Here is a 22,782-nt window from a genome sequence, read left to right as displayed (position 1 = left end):
TCAGTCGCTTACATTTAACAGAGCCCGGTCTAATATAAATTCGCCGTAAGTAACAGAAATAAGGATGGATGGTTTGACTTTTTCTCCTACTAGAATTGTTTTTATTATTAAAACAAGCGATCATTCATCTTACATGTATTTGAATAATATCATCGCTATTTAACGTTGATTGCCGAACTTGTTTTCCAGCCCAAGACTTCTGTATTTTATGAGAAATTTGAGTAAATGAGGATACCAGTGGGGAAAACAGATTTTAATATTTAGAAATTTCATTTCAACTTGTTTTTAAGCATAAACTGAAAAGAAAATTTGTTGTTTTTTTTCTTATGTAAGATGTAATTTTGTTTCGTCTCGTGAACTTTAAAAAACAGTATTCTCACTCATGGCTACGCCATTCGTGAGAATACTGTTTTTAAAACTCACTCGATGAAATAAAATTTCATCTGACACACAACCAAACGAATATTGTCAATGTATTTGTATAGATATGTATTGTAATAGATATGCACATGTCACGATAATAATATATTTACTTTCTAACTTAACTTAACTTAACTAACGTACTTACGAACTTATCATTGTACAAAGGTGTAACTCAAACTGACTTAAAGAAACCGGGAGCAAGTTGTTAGGTTAGCACTGGTTTCTGAATACAATGTAAATAAGCATGGAAAAGAGAGGTAACTCTTCGTTACATATTGGAAGTATTTGCAGTATGGGCTGGGGAGTGGCCTCCCCTTTCATTATGTTTTAGTCTCCAGAATAACCATACAGGCACTTTTTTACAATTTGTTATTGAAATGTTGTATGTTTTGTACGGATAAGACTTAAATTAATAAAGATTGTATATATATACAAAATTATATAAAGGTATATAACTCAAACTGACTTAAAGAAACCGGCCGCGATAGCATAATTATATAAATTATAATTGTATACAGGTATTTATTACTCAAACCGACTTTAAGAAACCGGGAGCAAGTTTTTACCTCGATATCATACATATAATTTAGGGATGGCAACGGATACCAATACTAAAACTCTAGTACTCGGTCATTTTTCCGATCGAATACTCCGTTACTCGGATGATTTACGATGATCTTCAAAGTCTTATCACACAATATCAACACCGTCTGCATGCTACTTTCGTTTACTATTTAAATTCATATAGAATTCATATCTATAAAAGGACGGCAAAGGAGGTAAGTTAGAATAACCAATAAACAAATTAATTAGAATAAAATCAACAACATAATATTTTAAAACGTTCCAATTAATGCAAAATTTAAGGTAATTAAATATCATAAGAGGTCGAATGACGAAAGTGACACAGCTGTTCAATCCCATGCGCGTGTCAAAATGTTGATCGCCTCTTTAAATTTAAGATATCATTTTTACACCTCTGCAAGGATGATTTGATTGCATTTAACAGGTATTTATGAAGATACATGTACATCTCCGAATTTCTGAACTAATTGGATACACAAATATTTTAAAATCGCAAAAATGTAAAACTTATATATTTTTTCCGAGTAATCGAATATCAATTTTGTTAACCGATATTAGGACGTTCGATCGAGTACTCGGTTAAACGGTTACTCGTTGCCATCTCTTAATTATAAATAAGTGATATAAAGGTAAACTCAAACCGACTTAAAGAAACCAGGAGCAAGTTCTAACCGCGATAGCATTTACATAATAGTATAAAGGTATAACTCAAACTGACGTAAAGAAACCGGGAGCAAGTACATACCGCGATAACATACTTGTAATTGTATAAAAGGTATAACTCAAAGTGACTCTAAGCGCAAAAGGTAAATGGTGTAAAATTGTTAACAAAAGTAAAACAAATCTAAAAATAGTATTAGCGTTATTTGTTAAGTGAATCGATATATTGATTTGATTTAAATTAACATTGCACTTAATCTCAACATTGTGGCTACTTTTACCAAATACGAAAAGGCTTTGTATTGCTAAGATAGTGGAGAATAATAAAAATCATCGGTCCAAAAGTTACATGAAAAACGGTGATTTGATATTAAGATAATATATTTATTTTAGAGCAGCACAATATTACAATGTAGAACTAAAGTGATTACTGATCGAAAATATTATTTTAAATACAAGGTATGCTTTTTTATGTATTTAGCGGATACTGTACTTTAACTTGACAAAAATAGAAGACTCTAATAAAAGTTGTTTTTTCGAAACTTCCAAAAGGAAAGCATCACCAACAAAGATCGACAATGGAACCTCTTGGAAAAACTAGTCATAACATCGAAGAGCCAGAAATATCGAGAGAAACTCCTCTCCTTGATAGTCAAGACGTTAAAGATCCACATTTCACTGATATGGATCACGGCTGGTCATGGGTTGTTTTGTTTGGAAGTTTCGGAGCATACTGTCTCTTTGGAGCTACTCAGTTTGCCTCAGGGATTGTTCACATAATTCTCCTTGATAAATACCAGGCTAGTATTTCTATGACATCAGTGGCAGGGGCTATTCATGTGTCTTTGATAAGTTTAGGAGGTACGTTATTTACGCTTTATATACACGAAAATGTATACATAAATCTTATTAAATAGTATTAACAATAAGGCAAAATGCACTTTAATTATTACTAATTAATCTTCCGGCACCAACGTTATACGCGACGCAATTCCTGTAGGTACTTTGGATCTTTTATTTGAGAAAGAAATCTATACAGTTGTCAGTTCTTAAGGGGTTCTACTAATATGCCCGCTCGTGCCTGAAAAAGAGCTCAGAGGGGGACATGAGGTCTCCTCCAAATGTAAAGCTAGAAAAATCGATGCGACTTTTAAAGTGTCGGTGTGACTTATACTGCATCAAAATAAACAAATTAAAAAACGAGCTTCTTGCGCAAATAAGCATACATGGCATATGGATACTAATCTTTATACAAAATAGATTTGATAGTTTGAAGACAAATATATAACTTTTTACCCTTCCTTAACACAAGTTTGTTTAATGTGGCCCTTAAAGTCTTAATGAGAGCGGGGAAACTTGCACATTGTTAAATTGTCTGCGTCACTTTATACAGCGATCGTTGGTAAAAATTATGAGCAATCAACTAATATATCTTAGCTAAATAATGTAATTAATCTTTGTATTTATTTTCAGCGCCATTATCATCCATTGTATTAGAGCGATTCAGTTGCCGTGTTGCCCTTGTAGCTTCTGGGTGTTTGTTCTTTCTTGGTTATTTAGGTACAGCATTTGCACCAAATATTGAATGCGTAATATTAACATATGGAATAGTCGCAGGTGAGAAATCCATTTATTGTGTAGCTTTCTTTTATATCACTTTATCAATTCTATTCGTATTCGCTGTGCCTGACATTTTAATAACAAAGTCATCTACACTGACTATTGAATTTCATTTTCACGAAATGTTAAACCATAAAAATTCATATTCTAATAGAACAGATTGCCAATATAGTCGATGCCTGTATTGAATTCATAGAATCGACTTAATTAGTTGCAATTATTATATTTTTAAACATAGGTTTAGGAGGGGCTGTGGGCTTTACGTCAAGTATGGTTGTTATTGGATACAACTTCCACAAAAGACGAAAGATTGCCTTGGGTATTGCACTGTCCGGAATTGGGTTTGGTTTAACGTTTCTAGCACCAGTTATGCATTTCATCTACAACACGTATGGATCATTTGGATTCTTTCTGTTGTTATCGGGGATATACGCACATATTGTTGTATTTGGAGTCATGTTTTTTCCAAGTAAACTTGAACTCTACACTAAATCTCGTCGACGTTTTGAATTTAGTCGTAATAGCAAGACCAGCGCCATCGTTAAAAACCTTAAGGACTATATTTTAGTTTTATCAAACAAAACAGTTTTATGCTTGAGCCTTGGATTGTTTAGCTTTTGCCTTGGGACTTATCTAGTATTTATGCATTTGCCGAAGTATGTTGTCGAAAAGGGGTTTTCAAGATCGTTTGCAGCAAACCTTGTTTCGTTGTCAGGAATTCTTACAGCTTTAGGAAGAATACTCACCGGTGTTGTTGCTTCTCACAAAATATAAGGACGCTATTTTGTATTGCCTACCAATGTTCATATTAGGTATTATGACAATTGTGTATCCATTTATATCACATACAACTGCAGGGAACGTTATTTTTGCTATTTTTCTTTGGCTCTTTGTACGGCAATGTGTATGTATTAACTGCCAGTGTTTCAGTGAAATATGTTGGTATATTAAATCTCGCTAAATCTATTGGAATACAATATTTCTTTTGTGGTCTTGGAATACTTCTGGGGCCTATCATGGCGGGTATGTATTTAATTTGTTTTATTAATTAATATATATATAAATAAACTTGTTACATGTAATAAATATTCAAATCATAAAGCATAATAGAATACATCATATACATGTACTAGTATTCATATTTTGTGTCTAAGTATTTGGAGAAATAAATGGATTTTATACTTGAACACGTCACATGCATTTAAGGCTAATACCTTTTATTCGCAATGGTCTTTTTTCATTTTCAATTCTTTTGTGAACAGCATTGTTGTTGATACGGGTGTATATATGATCATTCTTTCTACACTTCAGGTAATGTATTATTGTTTTACGTCGTATGAATGCAACTTTAGGGAGACCTAAAGTTTCCTATACTATTTTAGCTGTTTTATGCTCGCTGGCTTTTGTGTGATTTGTGTCCAATTTGATGAAGGTCTGAACCAATCAATCATAATTATGCAAAGTTTCAGATCATTCGCTCCAGAATGATGACTGTTGCGCATAATGACAATATTGATAAATGATAATATTAAAGATTTTCTTTCAAACCCGACTCTGTTTCGCAAGAAAAGAAAACGTATTTTCAAGTTACTTCTGGTTATACTTTATTATCTTTGAATTTTTATGTTCATTATATACATTTAAGCATCTTTTCTTTAGTTGAGAAATGAAAACGCAAATGGATTGAAATCAGTCTTAAACATTAAATCTCAAACAGTCTCTTAACAGTCAAACTATAAATCTATATAATCCAACTGTGTAATAATACATAAGTTCACAACTATTTCTCTTTTTGTGTATTCCAGGGAGCTAGCGTTAATGTGTTTGCAACAATCCAAATACTTGTATTATGATAACCTCTACTATAAAGGATTGTACTTTTTCAAGTGCGTGCCTTTTATTGGGCGGTATTTCAAGTGCTATGACGTCATTAGTGTATAAATTAGAACGTGACAGAGTAACTGACACTGTAAAAGATACCGAACATATTAAAGAATATTCCAAAGAGATGATTGTAGTAAAAGATACAATTAACGAATCGAATACTGATTGTGAATCAAATTGAATTATAAATAAACTTTAACCTTTTCCCTTATATAAGCGTGGGGGATGTGCCCCCTTCTGTTTGGGGGGTTTGAAGGGGGGCAGAGTTCCCCTCATCGCCAAGAAAATTTTGGACTTGTGAGAGCTTTAAATGACCCCAGGTCGATCATAAGATAACGTGTAACCAACGCTGAAAAGCCTTTGACTCTATCTCAATCCCTTGAGAAGTTGCAGCACTTTTAAATAATTTTGATGGAAAAAATCGAGGCAAAAAAGTGATTTTTGGCAATTTTGAGATGTCCCCTCGTTGCCATGGTAACAGGAAATTTAAGACTGAGCATGTCGTTACAAAGGCAATGGTCCAGTCAAACATTTGTGCCAAGTTTGATTAGTATTGAAGCATTTTTCATAGTTTCATAGCAGTTTGAACTGTGAGAGGAGGCTTTTCAGTGAAAATGGCCATTTTTCACAATATGCTCATGGGGGAAAGGGTTAACTAAAAAAATTATAAATGTTACAAAACAATGATTTTTCACCAAAATTAGGTAAAAGACCAAATGTTAACATGGAAAAACTAGATTTTGGGTGGTTCCAAGGTTTTTCATCATTTTTTTGTTAACCTTTTCCCTTATATAAGCGTGTTTCGACGGCTTTTTGCCCCCCCCCCCTTTTTGAGGCCTCAAACAGTGAAAAAATGCCCTATTTTAGGCCCCAAACACTGTTTTTCGTTTGAGAAATGTTGTTAAAAAAAATTGACCATTTTTTCGGCGCCGTCCCCCATCCAAATATTACATCAGGGGGTTGCCAGAAGGGGGATGTGCCCCCTTCTGTTTGGGGGGTTTGAAGGGGGGCAGAGTCCCCCTCATCGCCAAGAAAATTTTGGACTTGTGAGAGGCTTTAAATGACCCCAGGTCGATCATAAGATAACGTGTAACCAACGCTGAAAAGCCTTTGACTCTATCTCAATCCCTTGAGAAGTTGCAGCACTTTGAACTAAATTTTGATGGAAAAAATCGAGGCAAAAAAGTGATTTTTGGCAATTTTGAGATGTCCCCTCGTTGCCATTGTAACAGGAAATTTAAGACTGAGCATGTCGTTACAAAGGCAATGGTCCAGTCAACATTTGTGCCAAGTTTGATTAGTATTGAAGCATTTTTCATAGTTTCATAGCAGTTTGAACTTGTGAGAGGAGGCTTTTCAGTGAAAATGGCCATTTTTCACAATATGCTCATGGGGGAAAGGGTTAATTGACTTTATAGTTATCAAATTCTTAGAATTTGTTTATTTACTGTCATATTGTCATAAAACACACACATCTTATTATGTAATCTATGCAAATACGACGTTATTTTAAGAAATTTAACTTTTGTTTGACTCAATTAAAATAAGCAATTGTAATTAATGTAAGTGTTAACCTTTGGATAGAATATTTTAAGTTTCTCTGGTATGGTATAAGAATCCGGCGAAGCAAACCTGCAACAGGTTGTTTTATTTTCACCTCTACTATGCGTAGTTTTTGATTCCCGGACGATCGAAACCCTTGCCAAGCCTGGGCAATAACTGTTCTACGCAGTTCTGTTAAACATATAATAACATCAGATACACAATAGCATGTATTCAGGTATCATATGCTTACCTTACGACCGAAGTTCTTTAGACATGTATCTCATATGTGGAAGAAAGAGAGAATAAAATCGTCCAGCATTAATCCCTGGACGGCTCATTGGTGTTTAGTTCATTCATATTAATAACTAATGCGATAAATCAATCCTGGTTTTAGGTTGTCACCAAGTTCGGTACTCGTAAAACTGTTTCTTACACACTAAGATACAATGTACATGGCAGTCAGTGAATACGGGCACTCGCTACATCTTCTAGTGTAATTATCAATAGGGTTATACATATTTCAGAGTTGTTTTGATATTATTGTATCAATTAACAAGTAACTGCTAATCCGTGTTTTGTAAAACACTTCGAAACCCTATATTAGATCATCAAAGTTTTCTCGCCGTTAATTTAAGACAAAATAACAGACAATAAATAAAAACATTTTCAAAGTAAGAAGCTGCGCAATAATATTATGCTATTCATGCAGCTAAAACATTCCTCCATCCGATGACATTGCACAATTTCTGAAAAAGATCTTTATTTTCAGGTATAACATGACCACCTGCCTTGCACTAGTATAATTACTGCTCTTTTTTGGAAGTCACTAGTTAACGCTGGTTTAAATTAAAAAGCTATTCTCATTTAGGAAGCGAAGCGAATGGTTTTATAAGATGTGATTGTAAATTAAATACGATGTATAAAACAATATTTTTAAATTTATTTTCACTGGAGCACGTGTAAAACGTTTTACATATATTATATCAGGTAGTTTACAGTCGACTGCATTTTGGATCAATTATTACATGTATTAAGATAGTACTGATTGATCCTTCCCAGCATCAGGGTAACTCGGATATGCTTATGGTATTTACAAATTTTATTATTGATTTCATTTAAAATTTGTAAATAACTGTCATATCTTATTGCATTTAAAATGATTGCTGTCTTTCATGTTATGTTGATTGTTGTCACGTATCATTTTTGTAAGGGATGTTAGATATGCCGTGTAAAAACATTGCTGTCTCTTTCATCGTTACCATCTAAGAACGGTTGTTTGTTGACTACAACGGACACTTATGGCGACCTGACATTTTGGTATTATACTCATCTTCAAAAAATCATAGCAAAATATTGTATGCTACTTTAAGTAGGCATTAACTGTTTAGCATTGATATTTAGAAATATTCTTAACAATAATGCTGTAGACTGCAGACAGCAGATAGATCGCATTATGCACTTTAATAAAACAATCATAGAGCATTGTAGAGCAACATTTTATCGTGATTATATATCCACAATTGTATAAAGGTATAACTCAAAGTGACTTAAAGAAAATGGGAGCAAGTTCTTTCGGCGAAAGAAACTGGGAGCAGCAAGTTCTTACCGCGATAACATACATGATTGTATTAAAGGTATAACTCAAAGTGACAAAGAAACCAGGAGCAAGTTCTTACCGCGATAACATACATAATTGTATAAAAGGTATAACTCAAAGTGACTTAAAGAAACAGTGAGCAAGTTCTTTCCTCGATAATATACAAAATTGTATTAAATTTATAACTCAAAGTGACTTACAGAAACCGGGAGCAAGTTCTTTCCGCGATAATATACATAATTGTATTAAAGGTATAACTCAAAGTGACTTAAAGAAACCGGGAGCAAGTTCTTAATGCGATTATATACATTTTGTATCATAGTCTGGAGACCTTTCTGTTGAAAATGTGTCAGGGTTAAATCGTATACATATACATGCACCGTGCGTTAACTGGAGTGCGGGTATTAGTTACCCGCACTCCAGGGCATGCCCATTGATTGGCTCATTTTGCTGGGGTTTACATATTGTGACGGCAGAGAAAGGGAAAGCGACAGAAATGTCATATTCAGATGTTCGTTCATTGGTTCATTTTTGCCGGGGTTTCATATTGTGACAACAGGGAACGTGCTTTTATGTTTGACTATGATACAAAAGAGAAAGAACACCAAAACACTCGGCAATCTGATTAATACTCGGGGGCTACGCCCCCTCGTACAAATCAGATAGCCTCGTGTTTCGGTGCTCTTTCTATTACATATTCTAACACTATCGGATTTTTTTTCTATATAAACAAAGAAGGCCCGAAGCGTGCATTATTCTACAACAATGCACTCGCCGTGTTACGTACATATGTATGTACTGAGTTATTGCGCCAATATTAGCGTCACGTTTAGCGTGACGCGCCTTTTTATATGTTATTGTATTTGACGTCATTATATGAGTTGACTTCCGGTAATCGATAATAAAACAACGTTATTGAAGAACCAGTGCAATCTTTTGATTATTTAGTGTTTACACAACATTTTGGTCCCGCGAACCGGATAACACTATGACAAAAAAATTACGTTCTATACAGAAGGGTCACAAAGGCGCCAGTTACACGACTCCTGAACAAATTCGAGATAATTCAGCGGGAGACAGCCGATTACGAGGAACTTGTGACGATCATTGATTCCCTCAAACAGAAAACAGCAGACGATAACGGAGATTCACGAAAAGATCCTTGATTCTTTTCAAGACGAAGAAGAAGAACAAATAGAAACAGAAATTCTTGAGCATGATGAGTATATATACATGTTAAAGACCAAGATACAGAAGATACATGATTTTAGGAAGGTATCTATTTCAAATTTGAAACTACAATTCCCCCAGCTCTAAAACCCTAATGCTCAGCCATTTCAAGCGTCCGTATCAAAGCGAAACATCCGAGATTTGTGCGTCAGGTATCAGCGAGAATAGTTCCCAGATGCATTTCTTACCGTCCTTATATCAAAGCTCAGTATATCACAAATTACCAAAGTTAGATTTGCCGAAGTTCGACGGAAATGTCCTTGACTGGTGTTCATTTTGGGATTCTTACGAGTCTGCTATACACACGAATCTTTCACTTAGCGGAGTACAGAAATTTAATTACTTGAAGTCGTGTCTTAAAAATGAGGCTTTGCAAACAATAGCTGGATTTGCCTTAACTAATGTTAATTATGAACAGGCTATTTCATTGTTACATGAGAGTATATGGTCAAAAAGACAGAATTATCCAACTTACATGAAAAGCATTACTAGAAGTTCCAGCACCCCAGGTACACTATACAGAGTGTTAGAAAATTCTATGATACAACAGAGACATATATCAGAGCATTAGCTTCACTGAATCAGAAATGAGACCACATACGGTTCACTACTTACACCGGTTATCCTTCAAAAACTACCACCCAGAGGTCAGAACAAACATTACACGTGCGCACGGGAATACAGTCGTGGTCTTTGCGTGAATTGATGAAATGTATACTGAAATGAAATCAATATTTTAGACGCTGGAAATTTTGCTGAATACCCCTCAAGACTTTATTCCTACAGCAACTTTTTTAACAAAATCTGATTCCAGAAAGCCGGAAAGAAAAAATACATCTATACCAGGCAATTTACGACAACATAGACAGAGATGTTGGCGTTTTGTAAGGGAGAGCACTCTTGTATAGACTGTGAAAAATTTAAAGAATCGTGAACAGAGAATGAAGATAGTGAAGGAAAGAAGGCTATTTTTAATTGTCTGGGAAACCACAAGATTACAGACTGTAAGTCTAAAATTCAAGTGTAAAATATATGCTCACGCAGACATCATACTAGTATTTTTGTGGAGTAGAAATAGCAGGCCAAATCGTACAGATAAGTATCCTTGTTATTCAACATGAGAAAAGAACTCCACTTCGGTATTACATTCTGGCTCACGTCTACCACACCAGGTCCTGTATTATTAAAAGACAGCAGTTTCCATTTTGGTAACCTCAAAAAGTACCCTCCATTTCCGCCAATATCCTATTTGATGAAGGTTCCAGAGTTCATTTATAAGTGACACCCTAGCCCAAAAATTACAATTGGGGAGCCCACCGGAAGTGAAACATTATACATGTCGGGTTTTCGGAGACACAGAAAGCGTCGCGTGCGACATTTAAGCAGAGCAATCGTGTATTAGAAACAGCAAAAGAAAAATATTCCCATAAAGGTTTTGAAATTATTCCTGGAAATTTCCATGCCACTGAAATCTTATCACAAACATGCTGGTCACCTTCCTTACCCTGAAAGGGCTCAAACTCGCACATCCAGTCTCAGGAGATGAAGATTTTGATATCGAAGATTCTTTATTGGTGCTGATCATTACTGGGACGTTATACAGATCAAAAGTTATTAGAGGAGACGGGCCTACAGCTATACTATCTTAAAATCGATACCTTCTATCAGGACCATTTGAAAACAGGTACTCTAATAAATTTTCTACGTCGATTCCCGTATCCATGATGAACGTTATTGCTATGAAAACACAAATGTTGTAAAATTTAGAGAAATTTTGGGAGGTAGAGTCCATTGGAGTTGAACAGAAACCAAACCAACAGTTAAACTTTGAGAAACAAAGAGAGTATCAGGACAATAGTATTTACGTACAGTAATGGACAATACATTGCCCAAATTACCATGGAAAGATGACATCCCTTTCTATCAAGTAACGAGAACATAAGCCGACGAAGAACTATGAATGTTATAAATAGATTTGAAAAAAGACCCAGAACTTCTAAAGAAATATGGAGATATTTATTTACGAGCAGGAACAGAGAGGATTTATAGAGAAGGTTATAGAGCCATTATCTCATAGTATAGACGACACATTAGTCCCGACCCCATTATTACCACGAACCAAAAGTACACTACATTCCCCATCATCCTGTGAGAAAAGACTCGGCAACCACACCCATTCGTATCGTTTATGATTGCAGTTGCAGATCGTCTAAGAATTCTCCAAGTTTAAATGATTGTCTGATGAATATACCACCACAACTTAACAACTTGACTTCAATATTACTGCGTTTCCGGTACAACAAATTTGCTGTCTGCACTGATATTGAGAAAGCATTCTTAAACGTCAGCCTACATCAAGACGACCGTGACGTCACCCGTTTCTTTTGGCTATCAGATCCAAATGATCCAGATAGTTCTCTTCAGATATACCGTTTCAAGTCAGTGCTTTTTGGAGCAACGTGCTCACCATTCATTCTGAACGCAGTTATTATGAAACATTTAGATTTACATCACTGTAACATTAAAGACCGAGTCAAGGAAGCGTTATATGTAGACAATATTCTTGCAAGTATACCAGATGAGAATTCACTGTTGGATTTTTACAAAGACAGCAGACACCTGTTCCAGCAAGCAGGCTTTAATTTGAGATCCTGGAGCTCAAAACAACCCAAAATTAGCGTAGAATTATCCAGTCCGATGAAGTCGGCGACAAGGATACAGTCACAAAGATCCTGGGAATGCGTTGGGATCCTTTCAGCCGATGAAATGTCGTATTCGCCAAAGATTTCAAACCCAAGTAATGACTTATTATTAACTAAAAGGGAAAGATTTTGGAAAGAGTCGTCATCCATCTTTGATCCGTTGGGGATTGCTCTGTCCAATTACTGTTAGAGGAAAGATGTTGATACAGTTGCTATGGAAACAAAACTTCGACTGGGATGAGGTTTTTTACCCGAAGAAATAATTACGGGAATGGATAAAAAGATAAGAGAAGATTTAGTCAAGGCCACACCGGAATAAAATTCAGCCGACAATATTCCCCAAAATCCACACACAAAGATGAAAGCCTGCATATTTTCCGCCGATTCAAGCATTAAAGCGTATGGAGCATGCGCATATCTCGTTTCCGGTAACGAAAGCATACTCATAATGGCGAAGAGTAGTAAAGTAGCCCCCAATTAAGCAGCTTACAGTTCCAAAGCTAGAACTTTGTGCAGCACTTCTTGCAGCAAGACTTTGTCAACATATAAAGTCAGTTATTGACTGTAAAAGTATATATCTATGGAGCGATAGTCAAATCGTGTTGAGTTGGATTTCTTCAGCCAAGAAACAACCGATATTTGTTTCAAATCGTGTAAAAAAAAATACAAGAGATGTCTAATGGTTTTCAATGGCAGTATTGTCCGACTCATGAGAATCCTGCAGACCTTTTATCGAGAGGACTTACCTACGAAAAAATTCAAAATAATCCATTGTGGATGCATGGCCCTACATTGCTGACGGATGAGAGAGCATTTCCCAGGAACGATTACCAGTTTGTTGAATATGACAATCCTAAATGTGAAACAACTGTCTTGACAGCCTCAAGAGACTCATTACAAACACCAAATATTATAGAGATTCTAGACTTCCAGAGATATAATTCATATATGAAACTATTACGTGTTACGGCCTACGTCAACCGATTTGTTAATAATTGCAGACGTTCAGAGAAAATACGTGGACCTTTAGAGACACACGAGATGGATGTAGCAGCCAGACAACTAATAATACACGTGCAACGACAAAAAATTACCCAGAAGTGAAAAAGTACCTGTTAGAAAACAAATCTAGCAGGTCAAGAAGACCAACTATAGTAGCACAGCTAGATCTTTTTATGGATGACGATAAGCTAATTCGTTGCGGCGGTAGATTACATAATGCACCGTTACAAGAAAGCACGAGATTCCTGTTCCTTCTTCCGTCTAAACATCAATTTACAGACCTTATCATAAAGGACGCACATATTGTTCAGCTTCATTCCGGTACAGCAAGTACTGTCACATTTCTTCGTCAAAAGTACTGGATTCCAAGTATTCGTCAACGTGTCCGGAAAATTGTTCGCTCGTGCGTCACGTGCCGCAAGGTAACAGGTAAAGCATATAGTATTCCCGACGCCCCACCTTTACCGAGCAACAGATTGAAACAAGCACCACCATTCACTGTGACAGGGATAGATTTCACTGGAGCATTGACAGTAAAAACACCTCATGGAGATCTACAAAAGGCATATATTTGTCTTTTCACGTGCGCAAATACACGAGCTATTCATTTAGAGATTGTGTCAGATATGACTGTGGAATCATTCATTTTGGCTCTACGGCGTTTCTTCAGTAGAAAATCAATTCCAAAAATTATAATGTCTGATAACGCCCTTACATATATAGCCACTGCCAAAATCCCGAAGGACGAGATTCTTGGAACACACAATATTTCATGGACTTTTATCCCGCAACATGCCCCTTGGTATGGTGGTTGGTGGGAGAGACTTATAGGTATTACCAAGACATGTATCAGAAAAGTGCTTTGGAAATCATTAATAAGCATGGAAGTTCTTCGTACACTTGTAACAGAAATAGAATGCATTATCAATGACCGCCCTCTTACATATACATATACAGATACCAAAGATGAAGAGCCATTAACACCATCGCATCTACTATACGGACGAAGGATTACCTCCCCTATTTATCCAGACGACAGAGATCCCACAACAAAGGCATTAACCCATGAATCGGCCGGTAAATTGTTCAGATTTAAGACTGCAACACTTGATCATTTTTGGTCAAGATGGAAACACGAATACCTCACATCGTTGCGAGAGTTTCACAGAAAATCTGGTAACCATGGTGACAATATCAATGTTGGTGACGTGGTTCAAATACATGACGAGTATTTACCAAGGAATCGCTGGTCATTAGGAATTATAAAAGATGTAGTAACTGGCGGTGATGGACATATTCGAGCAGCCCGTGTTAGATCCAGACGAGGAATTACTACACGACCTATTGCCAAGCTGTACCCACTAGAACTTAAGTAACATTGTACACGTGATTCACGTGCATTTGCCGGCACCAATTTTTCGCGCATGCCTTTAAAACATAAAGTGACATTTGCAATGCGTTATATACAATCAGTGAAACTTTACCGGTTAATTACAATAAGAGTATAATAACAATGATTTGAAACTACATTTGTAATTGCAATAGTGGTTTAATATCAGAGACAGTTTATGAATTTAATTGATTGATTGAACTTGTAATTTAATTCACTAGATATATCTGATTTCAAAGTTTCTAAGTTACAATACTTCATTTCATTGAATTTCAGTTTGTACAATTATTATTTTATTTAATATGATCTTGAACAAGCATTGTGGCCCCCGGAGTGTTACGTACATATGTATGTACTGAGTTATTGCGCCAATATTAGCGTCACGTTTAGCGTGACGCACCTTTTTATATGTTATTGTATTTGACGTCATTATATGAGTTGACTTCCGGTAATCGATAATAAAACAACGTTATTGAAGAACCAGTGCAATCTTTTGATTATTTAGTGTTTACACAACACGCCGTTCTTGTTATCTCCCTGTGTATTTTCACATTGAGGGCGCCATTTTGTTTGAAAAATCTGATAAATAAAAAACATTTTTTATCGAATTTTGTTGTGAAAACTATCTAGAATGAAAGAAAATGGTCTAATTAAGAAAATGAATCCGAACACCAATATCTTTAATTCAGTCGTTAACGCTGTACAGACGTTTAAAGTGTTGTTTACGTGACATCACAATGTAGCGCCAAACAGCACGTGCAAAACAATCAAAATCAAGAACGCTATTTTAATGTCGCAAACAAGTTTGGTTTTAAATTTATTTCACTTTTAATAATTTGTATTTTGCTGGAAAAATTATAGAGTGAAATAAAATAAACACACAAAGTTTTATAAACGTTTTCAAAATTCGTTATTATCAAAATGTTTCTACACACGGTAAATTTAACGACACTTTTTTCAACCCACTGGAACAGCCTTTAAAGAACGTTTCTATTGGAATCTCTGAGGCAAAACAAATTTAACCACCAAACATAAAGTCCAACTTTATAATAATAATTTAATTTTCATTTTGACGTGTTAGAATGGAAATAGATATTAATTCTTCGTGCATTATTGTATAATAATGCACGTTTTTCGTTCAAATGCTTTGTAATTAATCACTCAGGCCTATCGGCCTTCGTTATTATATTACTACGCATTTGAACTCAAACCGTGCATTATTATACAACAATGCACTCAGAATTGATATCTATTTCCTAAGTATATAAGTTATAAATCAAGCGCAAAAGTTAAATGGAGTAAAATTAGTAATAGCGTTATTATTTAAACGAATCGATATTATTATAATACAGGATTTGATTTAAATCAACACTACACTTAATAAAACAACATCGTGGCTACGTTTACCACATACTCTTTACAAAAAGGCTTTATATTTCTAAGATATTGAATAAAAAAAAAGAAAGTCATCGGCCCAAAAGTAGCATAAGAAACCTTGATTTGATATTAAGACAATGTATTAATTGAGTTAAGAGCAGCACAATATTACACTGTAGAACTTAAATGAATACTTATCTACTAATGTGCCCGCTCGTGCCTGAAATAGAGCTCAGAGGGGGACATGAGGTCTCCTCCAAATATAAGGCTAGAAAAATCGATGCGACTTTTAAAGTGTCGGTGTGACTTATACTGCATCAAAATAAACAAATAAAAAAACAAGCTTCTTGTGCAAATAAGCATATGGATACGAATCTTTATACAAAATAGATTTGATAGTTTGAAGACAAATATATAATTTTTTACCCTTCCTTAACAAAAGTTTGTTTAATGTGGCCCTTAAAGTCTTAATGAGAGCGGGGAAACTTGCACGTTGTTAAATTGTCTGCGTCACTTTATACAGCGATCTTTGGTAAAAATTATGAGCAACCAACTAGTATATCTTAGCTAAATGATGTAATTAATCTTTGTATTTATTTTCAGCGCCATTATCATCCATTGTACTAGAGCGATTCAGTTGCCGTGTTGCCCTTGTAGCTTCTGGGTGTTTGTTCTTTCTTGGTTATTTAGGTACAGCATTTGCACCAAATATTGAATGCGTAATATTAACATATGGAATAGTCGCAGGTGAGAAATCCATATATTGTGTAGCTTTCTTTTATATCACTTTATCAATTCTATTCGTATTCGCTGTGCCTGACATTTTATTAACAAAGTCTCCTACACTGACTATTGAATTTCATTTTCACGAAATGTTAAATGCTTGATTATAACCATAAAAATTCATATTCTAATAGAACAGATTGCCAATATAGTCGATGCCAGTATTGAATTCATAGAATCGACTTAATATGTTGCAATTATTATATTTTTAAACATAGGTTTAGGAGGGGCTGTGGGCTTTACGTCAAGTATGGTTGTTATTGGATACAACTTCCACAAAAGACGAAAGATTGCCTTGGGTATTGCACTGTCCGGAATTGGGTTTGGTTTAACGTTTCTAGCACCAGTTATGGATTTCATCTACAACACGTATGGATCATTTGGATTCTTTCTGTTGTTATCGGGGATATACGCACATATTGTTGTATTTGGAGTCATGTTTTTCCCTAGTAAACTTGAACTCTACACTAAATCTCGTCGACGGTTTGAATTTAGTCGTAACAGCAAGACCCATGTTCAGCCATCGTAAAAAACCTTAAGGACTATATTTTAGTTTTATCAAACAAAACAGTTTTATGCTTGAGCCTTGGATTGTTTAGTTTTTGCCTTGGGACTTACCTAGTATTTATGCATTTGCCGAAGTATGTTGTCGAAAAGGGGTTTTCAAGATCGTTTGCAGCAAACCTTGTTTCGTTGTCAGGAATTCTTACAGCTTTAGGAAGAATACTCACCGGTGTTGTTGCTTCTCACAAATATATAAGGGACGCTATTTTGTATTGCCTACCAATGTTCATATTAGGTATTATGACAATTGTGTATCCATTTATATCACATACAACTGCAGGGAACGTTATTTTTGCTATTTTTCTTGGCTCTTTGTACGGCAATGTGTATGTATTAACTGCCAGTGTTTCAGTGAAATATGTTGGTATATTAAATCTCGCTAAATCTATTGGAATACAATATTTCTTTTGTGGTCTTGGAATACTTCTGGGGCCTATCATGGCGGGTATGTATTTAATTTGTTTTATTAATTAATATATATGTAAATAAACTTGTTACATGTAATAAATATTCAAATCATAAAGCATAATAGAATATATCATATACATGTACTAGTATTCATATTTTGTGTCGAAGTATTTGGAGAAATAAATGGATTTATACTTGAACACGTCACATGCATTTAAGGTAATACCTTTTATTCGCAATGGTCTTTTTTCATTTTCAATTCTTTTGTGAACAGGCATTGTTGTTGATACGGGTGGTATATATGATCATTCTTTCTACACTTCAGGTAATGTATTATTGTTTTACGTCGTATGAATGCAACTTTAGGGAGACCTAAAGTTTCCTATACTATTTTAGCTGTTTTATGCTCGCTGGCTTTTGTGTGATTTGTGTCCAATTTGATGAAGGTCTGGACCAATCAATCATAATTATGCAAAGTTTCAGATCATTCGCTCCAGAATGATGACTGTTGCGCATAATGACAATATTGATAAATGATAATATTAAAGATTTTCTTTCAAACCCGACTCTGTTTCGCAAGAAAAGAAAACGTATTTTCAAGTTACTTCTGATTATACTTTATTATCTTTGAATTTTTATGTTCATTATATACATTTAAGCATCTTTTCTTTAGTTGAGAAATGAAAACGCAAATGGATTGAAATCAGTCTTAAACATTAAATCTCAAACAGTCTCTTAACAGTCAAACTATAAATCTAAATAATCCAACTGTGTAATAATACATAAGTATACAACTATTTCTCTTTTTGTGTATTCCAGGGAGCTAGTGTTTATGTGTTTGCAACCATTCAAATACTTGTATTATAATAACCTCTACTATAAAGGATTGTTCTATTTCAGGTGCGTTCCTTTTGTTGGGCGGTATTACAAGTGCTATGACGTCATTAGTATATAAATCAGAACGTGACAAAGCAATTGGCACTGTAAAAGATACCAAACATACCATAAACGAATATTCTAAAGAGATGATTGTAGTAAAAGATACAATTAACGAATCGAATACTGATTGTGAATCAAATTGAATTATAAATAAACTTTAATTGACTTTATAGTTGTCAAATTCTTAGAATTTGTTTATTTACTGTCATATTGTCATAAAACACGCACATCTTATTATGTAATCTATGCAAATACGACGTTATTTAAAGAAATTTAACTTTTGTTTGACTCAATTAAAATAAGCAATTGTAATTAATGTAAGTGTTAACCTTTGGATAGAATATTTCAAGTTTCTCTGGTATGGTATAAGAAATCCGGCGAAGCAAACCTGCAACAGGTTGTTTTATTTTCACCTCTAGTATGCGTAGTTTTTGATTCCCGGACGATCGAAACCCTTGCCAAGCCTGGGCAATAACTGTTTTATGCAGTTCTTTTAAACATATAACAATAAATACAAAACAGCTTGTTTTCAGATATTATATGTTTACATTGCGACCGAAGCTCTTCAGACATGTATCTTATATTTGGAAAAAGAGAGATTATAATCGTCCATCATTTATCCCTAGATTGCTCATTTGTGTTTAGTTCATTTGTATTAATAACTGACACTATTGTTCAATTATATCTTATAGGTTGTCGCCAAGGTAGCTACTTTTAAACATGTTTCTTACACACCAATCGGAGAAATACAGGTACTGAATCTGGTGTGTAATTATCAATATTGATACATATTTCAGGGTAGTTTTGTTATTATTTAACAAATTCTACTTATTCGTGTTTTGTAATACACTTATTGATATATTTGCTCATTACAATTTAGTAAGTCGCTCTTGAAAACAAGAAATAGATAGTATTACATCGTCTTGACGATTAAAAACTTCAGAAAACTGGAGTGACTCCTCCGACTTAGGCTTTAGAAGCTCACCAATATTGTGCCATCTTACATATTTTCAGGATTGCTCCAAAAATGTATAGGGCTTATTTTCGTTTTCGATATCCTCTTTAATCTTAAAATGATAATTAAATAAAAATATTAAAAAAATCAATAAAAGAAAATAGAAACAAACAATAAAAAACAAACAAACAAAAAGAAGCAAAACAACACAAATCTTTTTAAGCGTGAAATTTTATGAAACAAATGTACAAATATAATAAATATTTTATATACATGTTGTATATTAGTCATTTCTTTTACGTCCATTCTGAAACAATAATGAAATCATACAAAACATCGTTCAGATTATACATAGAAAGCAAACATGACGTCACATAATATTACATTTGCGTCATCCATTCTCAAATAAGCAATGATAATATCAGCAATATATGGGCACGATTCTGCGACAATAAAGAATTGTTGTTTATTTAGAACGATGTCGTCTTCAATGTTTATTGTACATAAATTATAGTTTGATATTTTCTTTATTCGGAGCTTGCTTCTTTCGTAAATATAGCATGTGGGATATTGTTAGTGACATGGTTAAATGCCTCATAGACAAGCGCTTTGCTTATTATTATATAATGAAAACAACGAGTAAATCAGTAAAACAATCATCCGTATAATAAATTTTGTACAAGCAGCTGTAATATAATATATATGCCGATAAACCTGAATTTATTGTTCATAAATTAAATGCATTTTATAATTTATATTCCTTGATTTCCACAGTTTTCCCTGACAGAAAATCGAAGACTTTCTTTCAGTAAGCATTCACTTTGTTTTTTTATTGATTCAATATATTAAACAAAATATCTGAGAGTAAGTGATGAAAGTGAATACTTACAGCTAATATATCAAATAAATGATACAATAATGAAATGCTTTACAAAAAACAACTGAATTTCCTACTATAAATAGTGCAAAAGGTCATGAAAAGTTGTATAGTTGTTTTGCTTTTATACATAAAATATTCGCAAAATATATAAAACTATCTTTTATGTAAGTTATCAACTTCAATCAGGCATCCAATATTATATCAAACACCCATCACACATTTCATTTGTAAATGATACATAATAACATTAAAAACTAACGATCTGGATATAAGTATATTTAGATGGCCACTTTTCTTTGATATGTCTATCTTTATAATCGCAATGCATCTGTTATGATTTAGACATAGCAAAATAGTAAATGAATAGTCTATAACAGAAAGTCTGTAGTGCAAGAGACAATAATGTTGATAGTATTTTGGTATCAGCCATAACAACAAAACACGAAATAATTATATATAGATGTTGATGGTAAATGTGAGATACAAATATCCAATATAACATATATATTTATATAGAAGATAATAAAATGTTCTAGAACAAAATGTTATTATTCATAGAATAAATGTTCATACTAAATCACTTGTAACTTTATCAACATTTTTTCCGAATAATATTTTATAAGAATATCCAAATGGTGCATTTCTATTGTTTTTTCATCAATAATTTATATACATATAAAATATGTGACTATTGTTGACCAATTCACTTTAAATATCAACGTACGAACAATACTGTTTTTCTCTGTTTTTCTTTACGGTCATGTTTTATCTTTCACCTATAGAATATGTATAATGTAAATGTCCTGCTTTGAATTTTGAACAGTCCATTCAAAGTTTAAACCGGCCTTCAGCTTATGGTTTTTCTGTTAGATAACCTATCCTGTGTTGTTTCAAACTAAGTATTTCAGTATTTGTATCTTGGAAAAGTGCATCATATCAATGTTTAACCATCTTAAAACCAGCATCCCGAGAGCTATTTATAAAACATCAGTTTCTAAAAATAAAAGATCGGGGAACGAACCGTCCGCTTTACTAATTTAAATATATAGCGAACGGTAAATAAGAGGTATTGACGAGGGTTCCTAATTATTTAATGTGTTTTATCGTCGGAAAATTCCATTTTCCTCTGAATTCTTTTGAATTGACAATTATATGAAACATTTTATCAAAAAATAAAATGTTTAGCCTTAAAGAAGCAGAAGGCCGCTTTAAGAAGTTTAAATATCAACAAGTTAGAGAATGGTCCAACAGTACGGGTGTGCAGTCTACACCTGAGACAAAGGCGAATCCTTTTTGTATTCCAGAAGGTTAGGGTTAAGTGTAAAGTAGTAAGTTACTCGGTTGCATCATTACTATTTTTAGACATTGTTAAGTACATAATTCTCACAGTTTCCTCATATTAGTTATTTGATGCCCATTATTATTTTTTAATCGCACTCACAAAAATATGTAGCCCAATATCTAACTGTTGGCAGAATATTTTAAGGTGTATTGTAATGTAATGCTACGTAAATGTAGCCAAAACTTTAATTATTTTTTTTTACAAAAATATATTTTTTATCATGTCGTTTCTCTCTTCAATAAATATCATTCGTCATACAGCAACATCTCCGTTGGGCAAAGCATTGTCCGCCCTGAAATACAATGTACAGTTTAAAGAGCACCGTAAAACAATGTCTAATATGTTCAAATGTACTTTATGACAATACACCAATAAACAGTTCCTACATGAACTACGTAAATAATCAAGGAATATCAAGTAAAGACCAATGGTGCATTGCGGGTAGAATCGATCTTTGCAAATGCTAGAACAATGCAAATACCGCCCTTTTTAAACTGCTTGTTTATTGCAATTTCTTGTCCGTTGTTTAAATTCTTACACTATTAAAAAGCTCGTGATCTTAGCTTCATGTATGAGTATTTATTCCTTAATTCCCATTGGAAAATGCAGCTCTATTGTTTGCAGTATGACAAAATGACATAAAATCGGGAAATTACCCCAAAGCTGGCATTAAACCCCAAATCAATAATGAACAGTCACAAAAATCGAATTTAAAGTAACCTTTTCTTGTGAAATATAGAGCTAATATGAAGCATTACACAGAAATATTTACATATTGTTTGCTTATATAAGGGACGCAACTGAGCTTTTTTGCATAATAGTACCCAAATCATATTCCCAAGATTTGTGTACCACTAAATGTAGGCCTGAACCAATAACTTGTGTGAACATTTTTA

The 22,782-nt window shown here is 34.0% G+C and overlaps 1 protein-coding gene and 1 pseudogene across 1 annotated transcript in view; one reads left to right on the top strand and one right to left on the bottom strand.

Annotated features, from left to right (window-relative positions):
• Positions 1–278: 278 nt before the first annotated feature.
• On the top strand, positions 279–22,085 carry LOC132738631 (monocarboxylate transporter 9-like; annotated as a pseudogene).
• The window catches only part of LOC132738632 (uncharacterized), a 45,752-nt gene continuing 43,890 nt past the window's right edge, over positions 20,921–22,782 (bottom strand). The window contains exon 11 of the mRNA XM_060726191.1: positions 20,921–22,178. Coding sequence (XP_060582174.1) covers positions 22,139–22,178 — 40 coding nt within the window. The 3' untranslated portion in view covers positions 20,921–22,138. The remainder of the gene's footprint in view (positions 22,179–22,782) is intronic.

This window comes from Ruditapes philippinarum, unplaced genomic scaffold, assembly GCF_026571515.1.
Source record: "Ruditapes philippinarum isolate M1 unplaced genomic scaffold, ASM2657151v2 ctg338_1_1_1_1, whole genome shotgun sequence".
NCBI lineage: Eukaryota > Metazoa > Mollusca > Bivalvia > Venerida > Veneridae > Ruditapes > Ruditapes philippinarum.
Note: the sequence above shows the minus strand (reverse complement) of the source record. Positions and strands in the feature narration are given on the sequence as shown.